Raw genomic sequence first — 18351 nt, 5'->3', positions numbered from 1 at the left:
GCTGGTGTAGATTTGCCTGATCTTGTGGGGGAAGAAGGTGCAGAGTTTGTTACAAAGGTCTTAGAAGGGTGGGACATCTGTGGTCTTGCTGTTGGGCCTGTGACTATGGCAAAGAGTTCTTTGCTGTTGTGTAAGTTGGTGTTGATTTCTGTCTTGAAAGGCCGTTTTCTTTGTGGTTTTGAGGCAGAGGTGGTGTGCATTGATGGCGCATTTGGAGGTTGCTTGGGTTTCCGGGGTTTTGTTGTTTTTCGTGGAGGAGCGGAGTGAACCAGCTGTTGCTTGCCTGGTTTCTTCTTGACGAGTGCAAGAGTGTCGGTGCAGCCGCAGGTGCAATGTTGTCGTCAGTTGACGTTGGCAGAGTGGTTGTGCTGAGGGAGTTGATGAGAAGTTCCTCAATGGCCTTGCCCCAGCTGCAACAGTGGAAGGGGAAATGAGGGCGGTGATGTATGGTGGGTGTGGTGAAGGTGAGATGCACGCAGTGGAGGTCAGTCCAGTAGAATTCGGTGGTGTGGCTGTACCTGATGTTCCCGCTGGTGAAAAAAACCAGATTGAACGTGTGTCCATGTGGGTCAGTGCGGTGACTTGCTGCTTGAGTCTGATGTTGGCGAGGTTCTCCAGTAGGGAGGTGGTGTTCTGGCAGCTGGGGTTGTCTGTTAAAGTTGAGGTCTCCGAGTAGGATGTAGTCCATGGATGTGAGAGTTTGGGGTGTGATGAGCTCTACGATGGTGTTGGTGAAGGGTGGTTGTGGGCAGGGGGGGCCTGTAGACGAGGGTGCCACAGAGGGTGGTGTTGGGGTTGTTCTGGATCTGGAAGTGGAGGTGTTCCATGGTTGTAGTTCGGTCATTAGAGTATGTGGTTAGTCGGAGGTTGTTCTTGTGGGCGATGGTGATGCCTCCTCCAGGGCAGTCGGGCTGTCTTTACGGGTGATTTTGTAGCTTTTGAGGATGTTGATGGCATTGTCTGATCCGGAGCAGGGGTTGGTAGAGGTTCTCCTGAGGAAAGCACTGTCGGGAGATGTGGCATTGAGGAGGGATAGCACGTTGAAGAGGATACAGTTGATTTGGTTTGGTGCGCTTTTGGCCGGCTGGGCGGCGAGAGGAGCTGGCGTATTGGCATGGGTGAAATCATGGTTGCACTCCCGGCAGGTGAGGGGTCCATGGGTTTTCTTCGATGATGCTATGTGGCAAGTGGCATGGCATCCATGGTTGAGGGCGAGGGGGGTGCTGGCATCATAGCAGTAGAAGGTCCGAGAACCAGGGTCCCTGGCAATGGGCGAGGTCCAGGCACGGACTGGCGCAGACAGGCTTGTTTTTGGCACGTCAGCGGAATGCTCGCTGCACACGACCACGGAGCAGCCACCATTCAGTAGTACTGCAGGGGGGCTGGGAGGTGGGAAAACGCTGGAGCAGGAAAGGACACAGGGGGGTGGGGCCGTGGGGGATCGCAGTGGCAGGGGCAATGAAAGCAGGAGGAAAATTAAGATGAAAAAAGGGCTGTGAAAGCAAAGCCCAAAAAGGCAGAGACAGTCAAAATAAAGGAGAGAGAGCGAGAAAAGCAAAAGAGCATAAAGAGAGTCAGAACGAGCACAGAAGGAGGCAGAAGGGCAGTCAAGCAGCAGAGCAGTAGCGCTCTACCACTGGACCGCTTGTGAATCTGAAAATGGGGGTGGCAGCTGAACAGTAGATGGATCCCAAATATAAAACAACTTCTAAAATAATATTGAGCGGTTCATTTGTGAAATAAAAAGGGAGAATGCTCCCTAATAAAGTACAGCAACTGCATGCAAATGTGGATTTCATGTAATCACATAAATGAGATCTTCCAGGTCTTACATTATGTACATTTTGTCCCCTAAAGATACAAAACGATTATCAAGGATTCGAATGGCCTCATGTTACATCAACTGCCACTGGTTTGGCAAGCGGGATCCATGAAATCTCGGCAACGAGAAATACAGAATGTGCCTCTGCTGCAGCATATTCCAGATCTTCTAATTTTGGAAGTACAGAAGAGTTTCCTCCACCCCCACCCGATGTCCTACAAACAGCATTTGAAATAGCAGATTTTTCACAGTCCCCAGAACCTTCCATCTCCCCTGAAAGGCCTGCAGTTCCCAAAGAGGTTTATTCAAAGCAAAGAAATCTTTATGAATTAAAACGCCTGTACAAACATATTCACCCAGAAGTTAGAAAGAATTTAGAAAAAGATTATTTCAGTGAAGTTTCAGGTATAGTTTCTGACCAAGTTGATGTAGTCGACTCAATGTCAGGTGATGTACAGCAGGCTAGATATGCCTTTGAAAACAGTAGTCATATCCCTCAGAAATGCATGAGCCCAGAAAGAGAATATCTAGAATGGGATGAAATTCTTAAGGGTGAAGTACAGTCAATGAGATGGGTTTTTGAGAACCAGCCTTTAGATACAATTAAAGATGATTCTGCAGATCAAGATCAAAGTAGAAGTATACCTGAGCAAGAAATCATAGCTGGTGGTGATGTAAAGTATACTACGTGGATGTTTGAAACACAACCTATTGGTTCATTAGGAGCAAGCTCTCCTGATTTAATAGAACACATAGATAAGGTTCCTGAGCTGGCAAAAGGGGATGTCCGCACAGCTACCTGGCTGTTTGAAACACAGTCATTTGATTCAATGAACAAAATGCACACGGACCACACATCAGAGGAGGCATTTAGCAAAGATATTGCAAGTGGTGATGTCAAAAATGTAAGGTACTTGTTCGAAACGCAGCATCATGATGCTCTAAAACAGATGTACTCCGTAAACGAAGTTGATTTATTGAAACTTAGGTCTGAAAGCGAAGACTTCAAAGGAGATGTTAAAAGGACTGTAAAACTTTTTGAGACTGAACCAATGTATGTACTGAAAGACAGCTCTGGGCAAGTTCTTGAAATTAAAACAGTTTGCAGGGAAGACCTTGAAAAGGGTGATGTTCGGACAGCCCGCTGGATGTTTGAAACTCAGCCCCTTGACATGATCAACCATGATTCTGCAGAGGTGAAGGTTGTTCGTGGCATCTCTATGGAGGAAAATATCAAAGGTGGAGTGAGTAAGGCAAAATGGGTATTTGAAACACTGCCACTGGATTCCATCAAAGAAGATGAGGAAACACGAGTTGTTGAAAAAGAAACCATTGAAGGTGCTGATGTTTTACATAAACGTTGGCTGTTTGAAACTCGACAAATTGATAATGTAGATAAAACTAACATGGAGACTGTACAGACTGAAGAAATATTAGGAGGTGATGTGAGCACAACCAAGTACTTATTTGAAACTTTACCAATGGATGCTTTAAAGGATTCAATTGAAGTTGGCAAGCTTCAAAAAGTGATTACTACTGAAGAAGAGAAAGGGGACGTCAGACATCAAAGGTGGCTCTTTGAGACCAAACCCCTTGAACAAATTAGAGAAGAAAACAAAGAATACATAAAAACTGTAGCACTAGATGAAATTGCAAAAGGAGACATCAACAGCTGCAAACAGGTATTTGAAACCATTGATTTAACAATATCTGATCAGGCATGTAAGATCCAGGTTGAGGGTATTACTAGAGGTGCTGTAGAAATAAATAAATCTCTTTTTGAATCCACCCCTTTGTATGCAATTCAAGATAGCATTGGAAGGTATCATGAAGTCAAAACTATTCGGCAAGAGGAGCTCATGAGGGGTGATGTGAGGACATGCAAGTGGATGTTTGAGACAAAACCGATTGACCAATTTGGTGACAGTATTCAGAATTTACAGATCATTAAAGGAATCTCTGCAGAGCAAATACTATCTGGCGATGTAAAAACAGGAAAATGGCTATTTGAAACACAACCTCTTGCTTCCATTACATCTTTCAGCCGTGTGGAAGACGGGGACACCAAAAAAGAGCAGGCCTCAGACATAGTGAAAGGAGATGTGCAAATGTGTAAATGGCTGTTTGAGACACAGCCCATGGATTTTTTATATGATAAAGAGGAAAAAGTCGTGAGCAGTGAAGAGATTAGCAGAGGAGATGTTAAAACTTGTACTTGGCTCTTTGAAACCCAACCACTCGATGAAATAAGAGATCAGACTGAAAAAACCATACGACTACACACTGTAGCTCAGGAAGATATTCAGGGAAGAGATGTCCGGGAGGCGTGCTTTCTGTTTGAGACCAAACAGCTGGAAAACATACAAGGTGAGGAAGGGACGGACTACAAAAGAGTGGTTGAAATGGATATCCAGTCAGGGGATGTCTCCACTATGAAATATATATTTGAAAATCAATCCTTAGATTTCATAAGTTCCAGTCAAGACGATGCTGTAAAAAAGATCAAAACTGTGCAGGATGAGGACATCCAGAAAGGAAATGTCTTAAATTGCAGATGGCGTTTTGAAAATCAATCTATTGATGACTTTAAAGAAGACCATGAAAGCAATATACAAACCCATACTATTACTGATGTTACTGGTGGGAATGTCAAAAAAGGGTGTTTTATATTCGAGACATTTTCCTTGGATCAAATTAAGGATTCCTCTTCGGAAAATAGAACTGTGAAAACGGTCAGTGAAGAAGAAATCACAAAGGGTGATGTAAGAAACTACAAGATGTTGTTTGAAACGCAACCTTTCTACGCTATTCAAGACAAGGAGGGGTACTACCACGAAGTAACTACAGTGAAAAAGGAAGAAGTGATTCACGGGGATGTGCGTGGGACTAGGTGGCTGTTTGAAACAAAACCTCTAGATTCCATCAATGAATCAGATGAAGTGTATCTGATAAAAGCAGTGACACAAGAAGATATTCACAAAGGGGATGTTAGCTCTGTAAGGTGGAGGTTTGAAACGCAGTCCCTTGATACCATTTCTGAATATGGAAAAGTCAACGTTCATACTGTCGATAGCATTCAGGGTGGTGACGTGAAAGCTGGAAAAGAGCTGTTTGAGTCTGACAGGATTGCTAATAGCCAGTCAGTGAGAACAGTAAGTGTTAGTGAAATACAGCAGGGCAATGTTAAAACCTCTACTTGGTTATTTGAAACACACACAATTGATGAACTTAGAGGTCAAGAGTCTGAGTATGAAAATATAAAGACTGTCACTGTGCAAGATGTGCAAAAGGGAGATGTACAGCAGGCAGTGTGGCTGTTTGAAAACTACCCTTTGGACAGTGTCCAGGAACAAGAGGGAAGCAGCTTACAGACATCTAAGGAAGAAATTCCACAGGCTGATGTAAAGACAACAACGTGGCTTTTTGAAACCACGCCTCTTCATGAATTCAATGACACCAACATTGAGAGACAGGAAATAATGGGAAAAAGTATTAAAGAAACTTTGAAAGAACTGTACTCCCATAATGTGGTGGATACCCACGGAATCATCATTCAGACAGATGAAATTGGTGATGTCAGAATGGCGAAATATCAGCTGATGAATCAAGAGTCTCCAGAAATACAAAGAGAAGAGATTATTAGAGGGGATTTGCAAAGTATAATGATGAATCTCTTATCCAAAAGGAGTTCTGGTGAAAGAGGAGTTTTGATAAATGAAGAAGAAAAAGGCAATGTCAGTTTAGCAAAATATAATTTACTGAACAGATCAACTGAAATCAATGTAGACAAAGAGGAAATTGTGAGGGGTGACATACAGCAAGCTACCAAAAACTTATTCCATGATGACAGTAAGGTTAAGCAAGGGATATTAATTCAAAAAGATGAGAGAGGAGACATTAAAATGACAGTCTACTCTCTCATGAAACAGGGCGAGGGCCATAATATTTTGCGTGAAGAAGTCGTAGCTGGAGATGTAAAGCGTGCCATTCACAACTTGCAATATTCAGGCATGGACGAAAACCAATCCAAAAGGGTTACAATCGATGACGCTGAGAGAGGCAATGTTCAATTTTACACCACGTGCATTGAATCTGGTGCCTTAGATTATCTGAAACTACTTCAAACAAGCTCTGATGAAATTGTTGAGTCTGAGAGCCAACAAGACATCGAAGAAATAATTGGTGGAGATGTTGAGGGTACTAAACTGCTGTTGAAAAAGCGGCAGCTTCAAATAGAACGAACAGTCAACGAAGATGACATCATCCCTGGGGATGTGAATAACACAGTGAGGATTTTTATGACTGAACCCCAAATTGTAACTTCTGGTGTGTACAAAGAAGAAGTTGTGAAAGGGGATTTGAAAGCTACTCTCAATTCCCTGTCTCAAGCTGTTCATCAGTCCACAGCAGTGGCGGAAAAGGAAGACATTATTAAAGCCGATATTCCTGCAACACTGAAGTCCCTCCAAGAATCAACGCACCATGTTAAAGAAACTGAGAAACCAGACGTCATCCCAGGGGATGTGCAAGGGGCTATTGAATCCCTTGAAAAAGCAGCGCACACAAAAACCGAGGTTTTGCGGGAGGAGGTTCTTCATGCAGACATTGAGGCCACCAAAAAGTCCTTAAGAGAAGCACAACAATCAGTCAAAGACGTGAGCAAGGAGGATATTGTTAAGGGAGACGTTCCCATGGCAGTGCAAAACCTATTGGAAGCTGCATCTGAAAAGAAAAACGTGCAACACCAAGTTAGTATTAGTGGAGATGTCAAGGGCACAATCCAAGCCCTGCTTGAGCCATCCCACCAGGGAACAAAGCGTTGTGTACAAAACCCAGTTAAATCTCTTCTCGAATCCACATCAGAGGTTCACACAGAAAGGGAGATCATACCAAAAAGTGACATAAAAAGTACCATTAAGATGTTCTCTGGCCAGGCAGTGCAGAACATGGATGCCAGTAAACGTGTTAATGTGAAAGTCTCAAGAGATCTACAGCATGTTGTTGCAGAAAAAGCTGACATACTTGAGGATAAATCAGTGATAAAAAGCCAAATATGCCAAGAGCCAGGTTTTAGAGATGCCCAACAATTTGAAAACGACTTCTATCTTTCTGGTGCAGTAATGAATGAAACAACTACAAATATATCTGGTAGTCACACAATTATTAAGAAGGAAAGCGCATCCAGTGTACAAAAAATGGCTGTGGAGAAGCAGCCGCTCCATGGTGCGCTGAAAGAGAATTACAGCGGCAAGGTGGCATTTGATGTGCAGAAAGGGGGACAGAAGGAAATGTCTACATGCGTGCCTGGTTCCAAGGCAGAGCAACAACCTATGCACATTAAACACAGTGCAGCTGTTAAGCTAACTGATCACTCTGTCAAACAGATAAGAAAACAGGAAACAAGTCAGGCCGGCCATTTCCAGAAAGCCACTGAAAGTAGCCAAATATGTATTCAGCCTGGGCAATCAGTTGTTTCAGTGACTATGGATAGCAATGTAAGAAGCAACCAACAAACGAAAGTTATTCAGAAAGCACATAATGTAGTCAATGAAACGAAAATTACTCAAAAGACTGGTACAGTCGAAAGTAAAAAGCATACAACAGATGTGTCGGGAAAAACGAAAGTGAAAGCAACCAGTGTAGACTCAAAGACGGAACTAAAAAAGTCTTTTAATCCAGTAAAGGCACATTCAGGAAACCCTGGTCCACCCACATTGCCAAAACCATCTCCCATCTTATCAGAAGCAGAGCTTCCTTTACCCCCGCCTCCTCCTTTGGTAATTGCTTCTGAGAGACCAACCTATTCACCTTTGCCACCACCTCCACCACCGGTTTGCAAAACCAAGGCGGATTATGATAGTTTCCCTCCACCACCACCCCCAGTAGACGATACATCAAGCAGCGAGTCGGGAATATCTCCACCTCCACCACCTCCCACACCAACTGTAATGCAGAAGAAAGTAGACTATCACATACACTCATCGTTAACCTCTGTACAATCCCAGATTAAGGAGACTAAATCAGCTGCCAAACCGACCATGATTCCATATTCAAAAAAGGCTTCCAAAGGCGAACATTACAAGCAAATCCCCGAAGGAACCTTTACACATGAATCACATGTCTCCAAGCAGTTTGTAGGCAGTCAAACTGCCAAATCGACAACTGAGACCAGCACTGTAGTAAAGCAGATCAATGCCGCGTCTAGTACTCAAAAACAGGATGCCAAACATGCAAAGACAGAACATGAAAATGTATTGGTGGAAGAAAAGAGTGGAAGACCACTTCAAAGCCCTGTACAAGAACTACCATCAGTGAAGAGAAGAGTAGTTTTGCCAACAATTACATCTCCACCATCACCAACACTGGCTTCTCCACCAAAATCAAAACCATATGCGAGGAAATTTAAAACTCCATTAATGATTGCTGAGGAGAGATATAGACAGCAACAAGAAGAACTTGACAGAATGAAAGCTACGAGCACTTGTCATGGTGTTTCCATCACTGCTGAGGAAGCGCAAGAAAGTCAAGCCCAGACAGAGTCAAAATTTGATGGCTCTCTCGCTACAAAATCGATCGGCTATGATTCAAGTAGTTTTCAGAGTTCTCTGTTGCAAACTACTTCACAAATATCATCTGATTCTAAAACCCAAGTAACTACACAACAAGAAATGTATGAGGTGAATAGACCACAATCTGCAGCATTCTCACCACCATCTGCAATTTTTCAGCAACAAAATATAAAACACTCCACAGAAAGACACATTAGACAAGATGAACCACAGGATAGGAGTAATTTTAGACATGATAATCTGGTGCTGGAAACATCTCATTCACAAGAAAAACTGAAAAAGATAGAGCCGAGGTCAGAAACGGCTTCGCCAAAATTTAATGTTAAAGTAGTAAAGCTCCCAGCTAAGGTTCCGTGTTCGCCTGAGCCCAAAAAAGATAACAAAATACACACAACAGTAAAGGAAAGTAGCATAGAAAATACTGAGAAAGATCTACGTGTCAAAATGCAATCAGAAAAGATATGCACAACCGTGTCTCAAGAAAGCATGACCCAAGTACGTCCTCTGGTGGGTGCTGAAGATAAACAAATGATAAAAAGCAAGCATATGAAACATGAGGATTTGAGTACAGGTGTAGGCCAACATGGGAGACAAGATAGACACATTCAGAAAAAAAGAGCCAATGAGATGGAGGCAACACAAGTTCAGTTCCATCATGACAATGCAGCGTTGAGCAAAGACCTGGCCCAACAGCAAGTCACCTTCGGTAAGCATGAACACACAGTTCAAAGCAAACAGGGCCACACATTAGATCTATCAATGGAAAAAGTTGGTCATGAGTCACAGATCCACTTAATCGCACAGAAACAGACACGTGCTCCTGAAAGCAAAACTGCGCACACAAAATTACTGCAACAACATACATTTCCCCTGGAGAAAAGTGTGACAGAAAAAGCTACAAAGGAAGGAGCTCTTTTGCCAGCGCTGGATATAAGACAAGAGATAATCGAGAGTGTTAGTTATGACTCACAGGTCCACATGATGCAACAGTCTGTTACTGAAGAGAAAGTACAAAAAACAAAACTACCCTTGCTGCAGAAAAAACAACTTGATAAAAGTAAACAAGAAAAGGATAGAAAAGATGAGCATACTATAGCTAAATCCAAAAAATTAGAAGAAGAATTTGCTCAAATAGCTGGTCATGAATCACAGATTCATATAATCCAGAAAGTGCAACCACATGCACCTGAATGCAAAGACCAGCCAACTAAATTACCCCAACAACAGAAATATGTAATTGAAAAAGGTAAGATGGAGATGAAGCAGGAGAGTTGCCAACGTCAAGCAACAGATGTAAAACAAGAATTGTCTAGAAATAGACCGTCAATTTTCCCAACAAAAGCATTGTTAGTTGATGCTAGAGGTTCAATTGAGATTCTGGAGTATCTTAGAAAGCGTGAAGAATTGCAGCACATCCTATCCAAAGTGAAGGAGTTTGAAGCAGAACCACGTAAAATCAACACTACCACATTTCAGACATTCTTAAATAGTATCCCCATCTGGTTGATCAATCAAGAAGGAAGAAAGAGTCTTGATAATTATGTAATTGAAAGTGATTTAGAAAAACTGAAGACCGCAGTCATGCTGATTAAGGATCAAGCCCTTGAGACATATTCGTCTTGTGAGACAACCATGCACAATGCTATGATGTCTATATCTGGAAAATCTAAGCAAGCATCTGGTATTCACCAGGAAGCATCAAATCAAATATCGCAAATTTTCAAAACCTCAAACAAGAGCAACATACTCGTGAAACATGAAACACCAGAAGACAGTGAGGTCTGTCGCGAAATGAAAATGCTGTCCAGTGAAATCGGTTCCAGAAATCATAAGCTGTTATCGCCTTCTTTGAAAATGAGATCACCATCTCCTACATACATAACAATAGAATCTACTGCCAGACGCACAGAATCACCTCTTAAAGAAACCCCATCCTCCTCTCCTGTGCCTCAACCACCACGCAGAGCAGCAACCCCAACACCAAGAATGAAGAGATCGTCTCCTTCTCCCCCAAGAAGCCGCTCTGAGCAGCTTGCTAAGCTCAAGGACACCACAGCGAAATTATCGCAAGGAGCAACACCACCGCGATCAGTCACCCCCATTCCAATTGTAGAGAAGAGATCTGAAATTGTTCAGTCCCCTGCGACACTACGTCGCCAGCTGAAAATTGAAGCACACAGTTTAGAAACATTATCTACAACACCTGATCCCCCTTTCACTGAATCTGAAGTAACTGCTGGCACAGTTAAAGACATTAAAACAATGCGTAATGAAGTAAGTAAAGTAGAGCAAAATAGAACATACACACGTAAAGACCCCATAGACATTCCAATACAACTAGAGCCCAAAAGTAGCAGTACAGAGATGCTCTCAACTACACAAAGCACTGAGATGCCAACAGTTGATATATCAGGGCTTCTTTATAAGTTTGAATCAACAGATAAACAGCTTAATGTTAGAAATGTACCAATAACAATGGCAGAAAGAATCAGAAGTGAAAATCAAAGCGACATAAATACGATAGGCACAAGTGAGGGTATGCCAGCATTTGATATTAGGTCAGTTAGAAATGTTTTTGAAAATAGTAACCAAAATAAATCTAGTAGGAATGAGAAGCACACATTTATGAAAGAGGAATTTGGAACCTCCTCCCAAGAACAGATTCAAGGGAAAGCCAGCTCCAGAGGCCTTTCTCATAGGGAACCACGAAAAACAAAGGAAGCAGCACACATGAAACAGGACTCTGCCCTGAGGAAGAAAAGCGACAGAGAGCGAGGCTCCGACCCGCTGCTGCGGCATGAACAGTTCACAGGGATGGAATCCTTTGAAATGGTGGGTTCAAGGACAGCCACCACTGCTTCAGGCAGCTTTGAGAATTTAAGGCCAGGATTTGAATTCAGGCATGCCCCTCCGACCTATGAAGATGTCATCTCTGGACACAGTTTAGATATTTCTGCCGCCGATTCCCCTGAGGAGCTGCTGCGGAACTTTCAGAAGACGTGGCAAGAAAGTGAGCGGGTGTTTAAGAGTCTGGGATACACTGTCTCTGAGGCGTCAGCATCCGAGACGAGAAGCAGTTTTCACCAGCAGGAATCCGCATTTACCGCTGGTAAACCGGCATGCACAGTTTGAGCAAACATTAACCAATTAAACGTAAAATATAGTTCAGTCTGCTTGCGTTTTTGACAGACTCTCGGTTTGGGAACAGTGCTGTGTAAGAACCAACAACCCTGTCTCTGCTTTGTCCCTTACCTTTCCTTTTCACTTCTTTTCCTCTTTCTGTTTTCCAAGGCCTCTGCTTTGAGTGAGAACTAATGTGTGTGACTAACATATGTTGAACTTTACAGAGCATTAGAGAAAGGTAAACATTCAAATCAAAATGTTTTTAATGTATATTGCTGTAAAAAATTATGCCATACGTTTGTTGCATCTTGCCAGATTGTACAGTTTTCTAAACGTGTTCATGAAATTTACCGTATTGGCCAACATTGGTAAATAGACACAATTCCCTTCTGATTGCTCGTTTTCGCTGAAGTGTTCTCCTCGTCTGCATGGAATATTGCATGAGTTGCTTGTAATGTTTGTTTAACGGAACTCCAGTCACTTACATTTATAAATTCTCTTTAGTTTTAAGTGCTTTTATGCTAAATGCCATGTGATAAAATTATAGGTTCTGCGTTTGAGAAGTGGCCAAGATTTCTAAATGTGTTTATGAAAAGCTGTAATTCGACTTACAGTCATTATGTTTAGCTGATCATTGCATTTTGTAATGCACAGTTGATTGCTATTCGCCTGCTCCCTTCCATAATGATATCTGCTCGGTAAAATATACGTTATAAATGGAACATGGAGTTTCTATAAAAAGGTTAGCGAGAACAACATTGGGTAAAGATGTCAGAAAGCAAATTCTCCAGCTAAATGATGCTCATAATTTCATCATTTTCCATTTTCTATTCAACACATTCTTACAACCTATGCATAGTTTTTAGACACCAAAGTAATGGATACTCACAAAATAAAGCTATCACATCTAATATTTATATCAGCTGGGGACACCCATATGCAAAAAGGCCAGTTGATGATGGACTGTTTATGTATTTACATACGTGAACTGTTGCAAGAATAGAGATAGATTATATATTTATTACTTAGTAAAAGTGTAATTTCTTGCACAGTTCTCTATTAATTTCAATTTGAAAATAGTATTGAGTGGATAACGATGAGTAACACACAAATCAACTCTCGGGTCTGAGCAACTTTAAAACTTGAGCATGAAAGCAAGGATACTATGTGAACACTGTGTCTGAAATGACAGTACCCTAGTGAGGAAAAGGGGAGAAATCCCTTTAGGACGAATGCCCTCACTCACTCGAAGGTGATATGCTTCATCATTTGGTCTTTCTCCTCTCAGTGGGAAAACCTAGTCCCACTGAGGGCTACAACCACCACACTGAGAGGTGGGAGCTCAGGGATGTTTTAGGATTTAGGATACTTGGATCCCAAAGATGAGCACTAGCGTGAGGTGAGGGCGCAGCGCAAAAAGATAGTATTTTGTTTTAAAGAAGATGTGAAAAAGTGATCTAAGCGTTTTAGATCACTTTTTCACATCTTCTTTAAAACAAAATACTATCTTTTTGCGCTGCGCCCTCACCTCACGCTAGTGCTCATCTTTGGGATCCAAGTATCCTAAATCCTAAAACATCCCTGAGCTCCCACCTCTCAGTGCGGTGGTTGTAGCCCTCAGTGGGACTAGGTTTTCCCACTGAGAGGAGAAAGCCCAAATGATGAAGCATGTCACCTTCGAGTGAGTGAGGGCATTCGTCCTAAAGGGATTTCTCCCCTTTTCCTCACTAGGGTACTGTCATTTCAGACACAGTGTTCACATAGTATCCTTGCTTTCATGCTCAAGTTTTAAAGTTGCTCAGACCCGAGAGTTGATTTGTGTGTTATAGTACGATTTGGGGAAAAAAACTACTCGCAGGTCTTAAAATTTGTTCCCTCGGACCCCCCCCCCCTTCCTCTTCTTTGTGTGTTAAAAAATGGATAACGATGAGGCCTGGGCGAACTCTTGTTAAATTAACACATGCATGTTTGTTAGTGTCTTCAGAGCATTAGGGTGACTTAAGAATATCCATTTGTACACTGGGACTTTGGATCTAGAATTAGCTCATGGGAATTTGGAGCATCCTTGTCTTTATTTTTAAATTTAAAGTCCTGGTGTAGATTGGACCCTTGGTTCCAAAGTAGTGCATTCTTTTCTTCATTCCCTTTTCCTTGTCATCACCACACTACTTGCTCAGAGCTTTTGACATAGTATTAATACTACCATCAGCTACTGTTCCTATAGCACACAAAAACACATGGTAGGCTTCTAAAGGGTGTTGTGTAATTTGTTTACTCACCTGGCAATATCAACACAACAAGGCACACTTTTCACTTTGAACATAGTAGAAAAACTACTGCATACTTCTGTATCATTGCGATATATACGAAGCAGGTGGGAGTTATTCCTGTAAGCTAACATTGTGCTATGTCTAATATTCATTTAAACATAATAGCTGCTGCACTGGCCCCATAGAACATGTCTTTGTATCAAGGGCTTGAATCTATCTTTTACTCCTCTGAAGGCACTATTCAACGGGATCCTCCCAGCCCCAAAAGACCATAAAAGAATACAACTTTTTGATGTACTGCCCTGCAGGGATCTGCCTTTTCGGGAATGGCCTCACTCCCACCTTCAAGACTTAAAAAATGTAAAGAATGTATTAGCCTAGCCTGAAACTACATCTTGAAAAATTGGGGTTATTCAAATTTGTACTGAAAAGTTTCAGCCAGGTCTCATCCCTACATCAAGATAATCTGGCAGTCTTTACGGTAGACAGAAAGAAGAGTCCATTGGGATATTTCAAATTATCTAGTTATTTTATACAGCATAATAACCTCTTTTCCAAATATCACCATTATACTGAATAGTCTGCAGTGTTCGGATGCAAGTTTGTCATGCTGTAGTTAAGAAATGAGATTCCAGAGTAGATGTAATTCAAGCAGACAAGTTGACAGAATCATGAAAAACCACAAGTAACACATGTTGAAGGAATATTTAAAACATTTTGGATAGGTTACAATTCACATTGGCCTTAACTTTCAAAAGTATACTTCGGTCTCAGAAACTTTCATTTTGGTTTCTCACAGTGGTGACTGACATTTTAAATGTACACAATGTTAGTTTTCCTCACCATTGTATTTGAGAACTGATATCAAGAAGCAACTTTTACCCAACTATGAAATGGAAAATGTGTATTTTTTCTTTCATTCTAGAAAATTCAAATTCAGGGGCAGGAAACATGTTTTCTGTGTCAAAAGACAGTTTATCCAATGGAATGCCTGGTGGCAGACAAGCAGATCTACCATAAAACATGCTTCTGCTGCACACATTGCGGCAGTAAATTAAGGTAAGCAGAACTTAACTTTATTTTACCCTTTGTTGTTTGGTGTTTTTAAACTAAGCACCTCACTTTTCTTTTGAAAACTCATTGAGCAGGTAAATTTTATTTATTGGAATTCCAGAACCCCTGTCATTTTCGTTCCATCGAAGTTGACAACTGTGCTTATCATTGTGAATTCGAAGAATGCTATTTGGAGCTATATGAAAGTAGTACACTATAATGCTTGAGAAACAGGGCTATGTCTGTAAGCCCTCTAGCCCATCGAAGGAGGTAAGCAGTCTTCAAAAAATAAAACTCTGGCCCAAACAGAATAGCTTGACCTGATCAGAATTGCAAATCTCACTATGTGCTGAGTGGTATAAATGACCAGTGTTTATAGAACATAAAACGTACACAATCGTGTTTCAGGAAATATTAATAATTAATAAACACATGATATTCTCAGTGCTGACCTTGCAATGGAAATGGCTGAAATGCAAACTACATGTATAAAAGCAATGGCGTGTTACAAAAATAGCATTGCATGAATATCCATTAAACAGTGTAAAACATGATCCGTAAAACTCAGTCTAGAGTCTAACATTAAAAATCAGTGAGAAACCTACCTGTATTAGAACATCTCCACTGAAAATAAAAAATGTAGAAAAGTCAAACTCCATATATTTGATGAACAAACACATCTCATGTCGCCATCTTTCGAGCATTTGCAATCTCTCATATAATATGGTTTCTATCAAGTGAATAATTTTATATTTCGTGTTATAAATCAATATGGAACTCAAATGTCTTTCGTAGGAGTAACCTGGTGCTGAACCTCATTTAAATTCCACAACACCAGATGAAGCCAGCACAATGTCCCTGTGACCCAGGTCATTCAAAGTTGAATAGTTGGATGTGAGAAAAATCTCACTTTCCTGTTAACAATTCTATTCAGGTTTTTACTAACTCGGATGCAAAACCACATCCCGGTTCAAAATATTGTTCTCTGATTTTAATGTAAAAAATTATCTAAAGACAGGTTTACCTTTAAATTTTTTTCTGAAATCTTGACTACGGGTTGGCAGCAATCACAGCCACTTGTGGACTACTTTGGTGGTATCCCCACCCCCCCCTGCACACGACACTCGTTCATACATTACTTTTGTCTGCCTACATTTGACTTCAGTTCACATCAGAATTCTAGCACTAGTGTTCAAAGAACATCCTAATAAATTAACATCATCCTCTAGTTTTACATGGCCCTAAAAAAGCTTCAACTGCTAGAGCATAGTCCCCATCAGGCAAAAGTGATGCCAACATTGTAATGACCTCCATCTCTATGGAAGCCAGTTATTTGGGGCTGAATGGATACAGCCATGAGCAAGTTTTTTCCAGCATTGGGAATGTTAAGGATTTATCTGGTGATCCTTAGTTATGTATTCCACAGGAGTTTAAACATCATGTTTAACTGTTGCTTCACTCCTTACACCCACCATTTCAAATCTAATAAGTAGATGACTCATGGGTGTTTAAGGAGATTACCAGCTATACTACTCAATTAGAAAGCACTAGTCAGTCCTAAGCACTGCTACTTTTGAAGCAATATAATATAAGAACATTCCACTAGTAGCTACCTTTTAGCTATCAAAGTGCCACAGACACTTCCATTAAAAAATTAATCTGAAGAAAAATTAACTAACTGCAAATGATCACTCATAAGTTAAAAAACATGCCTGAGCAGAAAATACCTCTCAATGAATAAGCACATTTTTTTATATGCTTGTGGCAATATCTGAGTGGCCTTCTTTAGATATCCTACCACGAAAAGGTCTACAGAGCATACTCCAGTGAGTACGTTTTACACTAGAGGGGATATTCACTCACTTTGGGCAGATGATGTAATCCCCCAACATCTCCATCTACTTTCTATTTATCAAAGAAAGACTTCTTTTTACTAGGATCTGACTCATTAATCTAAGCCAATTTGAATTGCCACCAGTACAAGAGAGATAATCACCTATTGAATTCATCCTTGTCTAGAGAATGTGTGAGGTGGTTAATCATCCACGTCTCAAAATGTGTGTTAAATTTTAAAATCTGGTCAAAGAATTCTTAATTTCACCAAAACACCTACAAAATTAAAACATTAGGACTGTAATTGTTTTTCTGTATGATAGAATGCTCCTGTGAGTTGTCAGCCACCCAATAGCTCATACTAAATCACAATGTAACACATCATCAAAGTCTTTACTCAGATTAAACAGTAATCCATAAAAAGCATACAAACCAAACTAGCATTACTTCCAAAAAGGTGCAATAAGTAAAATAATAAAATACAAGTAATCAGTAACCAGCGAAAAGCACCATCTTTACAATGAAATCATAAATAACCATTAAGTAGCTTGATGGAAAAATACATATCCATGTAAAACATCCATCTTAAAAATAATTCTAAAAACAAATAAAAGTATCCTAGACACGATGCCAATAACCCCATGCACTTCCCCAAGTCAAAATTATAATAACTAATTTTCTGCCTAACTTTGTCTTCAATTACCAATTAACAGAGCCAGGGCATCTCGGCCCTAAAAGGGGCAAGTGTTTTCTTCTTAGTCTCAATGCTCCTGACAAAAAGCAGTCCACACTAAAATATACTATAGGAGACTGCAACATCTGCAAGTAAATCAGGGTGGGTTTGAACTGAAAGATCCCTTTGCCTCTCAATAATGGTAAAATAGAATGCTGCCTCAGAGTGCTATAATGATCACAAACAAGATAAAACTGGTTGCGCCTTGCGTTGAAAAGTTGTCACACAAACACGCCCCTTAACTTTCCACATTATGGTGGCCCTTAGGTTCTGCTAAGACCCAATGCAAAAGATTTAATGTAAAATGTGTTAATAAAAAACAATGATGATGTGAGGACACCACCCGTAGGTAGGGTTCCATACATGGGGCTGTTTTCAAAAGGATATACGCCCTCACAGTGCATTTTTGCAGTTTCCTTTCTTCTATTTCAAGTTTCATTCTTGCCATGAAATGATTTTTAATCCAGGGCAAATCTTTTTTCTTGATTTGTTCAGGAGCACCGAAAAGAGGTACACAGCCCAACTTTCCCAAGGAGACTTTGATGTAATGCAACTACAGGGTGGTAAGGCCTTTGTCCACGGCAATCTTTTATAATTCTCTGGTTCAGCTCCAAGTCAGGACCTGCCCAGATTTTAAACCACCTCACTATTGGGGAAATGGCTACTTTACCCAATATAAAATCCAGATCCACTTCTTCATGCATAATAAAATTTGATACGGATTGCGGGAGGGACAGCAAACTCCTAATAAAATTATTTTCCACTAACTGTATCTCACCACAGTCCTTATAGCCCGATAGATCCCTTCCATATCTTGCAATTGACAGGCATTTGGGTTGGTAATTTTTCACAAAGCGTCATTTGGTCTCGCCCCAACCTTCTCTCAAAATCAAATACAGAGGCCACTGATCTAGCCATCAAATTTCCCTCGATCTTTCTTTGAGGATC

At 40.9% G+C, this 18351-nt stretch overlaps 1 protein-coding gene across 5 annotated transcripts in view; it reads left to right on the top strand.

The window, feature by feature from the left end:
• The window catches only part of XIRP2 (xin actin binding repeat containing 2), a 1007304-nt gene that overhangs the window by 977540 nt on the left and 11413 nt on the right, over window positions 1-18351 (top strand). For all 5 annotated transcript variants that reach the window (XM_085645384.1, XM_085645388.1, XM_085645386.1 and 2 more), the window contains 2 exons: window positions 1858-11500; window positions 14710-14843. In XM_085645384.1, the coding sequence (XP_085501510.1) occupies window positions 1858-11500; window positions 14710-14804 (9738 nt within the window). In that variant the 3' untranslated portion in view covers window positions 14805-14843. The remainder of the gene's footprint in view (window positions 1-1857; window positions 11501-14709; window positions 14844-18351) is intronic.

The sequence above is a fragment of the Triturus cristatus genome, chromosome 3_1, assembly GCF_964204655.1.
Source record: "Triturus cristatus chromosome 3_1, aTriCri1.1, whole genome shotgun sequence".
NCBI classification, from domain to species: domain Eukaryota; kingdom Metazoa; phylum Chordata; class Amphibia; order Caudata; family Salamandridae; genus Triturus; species Triturus cristatus.
This window is presented reverse-complemented; position numbering and strand designations above follow the sequence as displayed.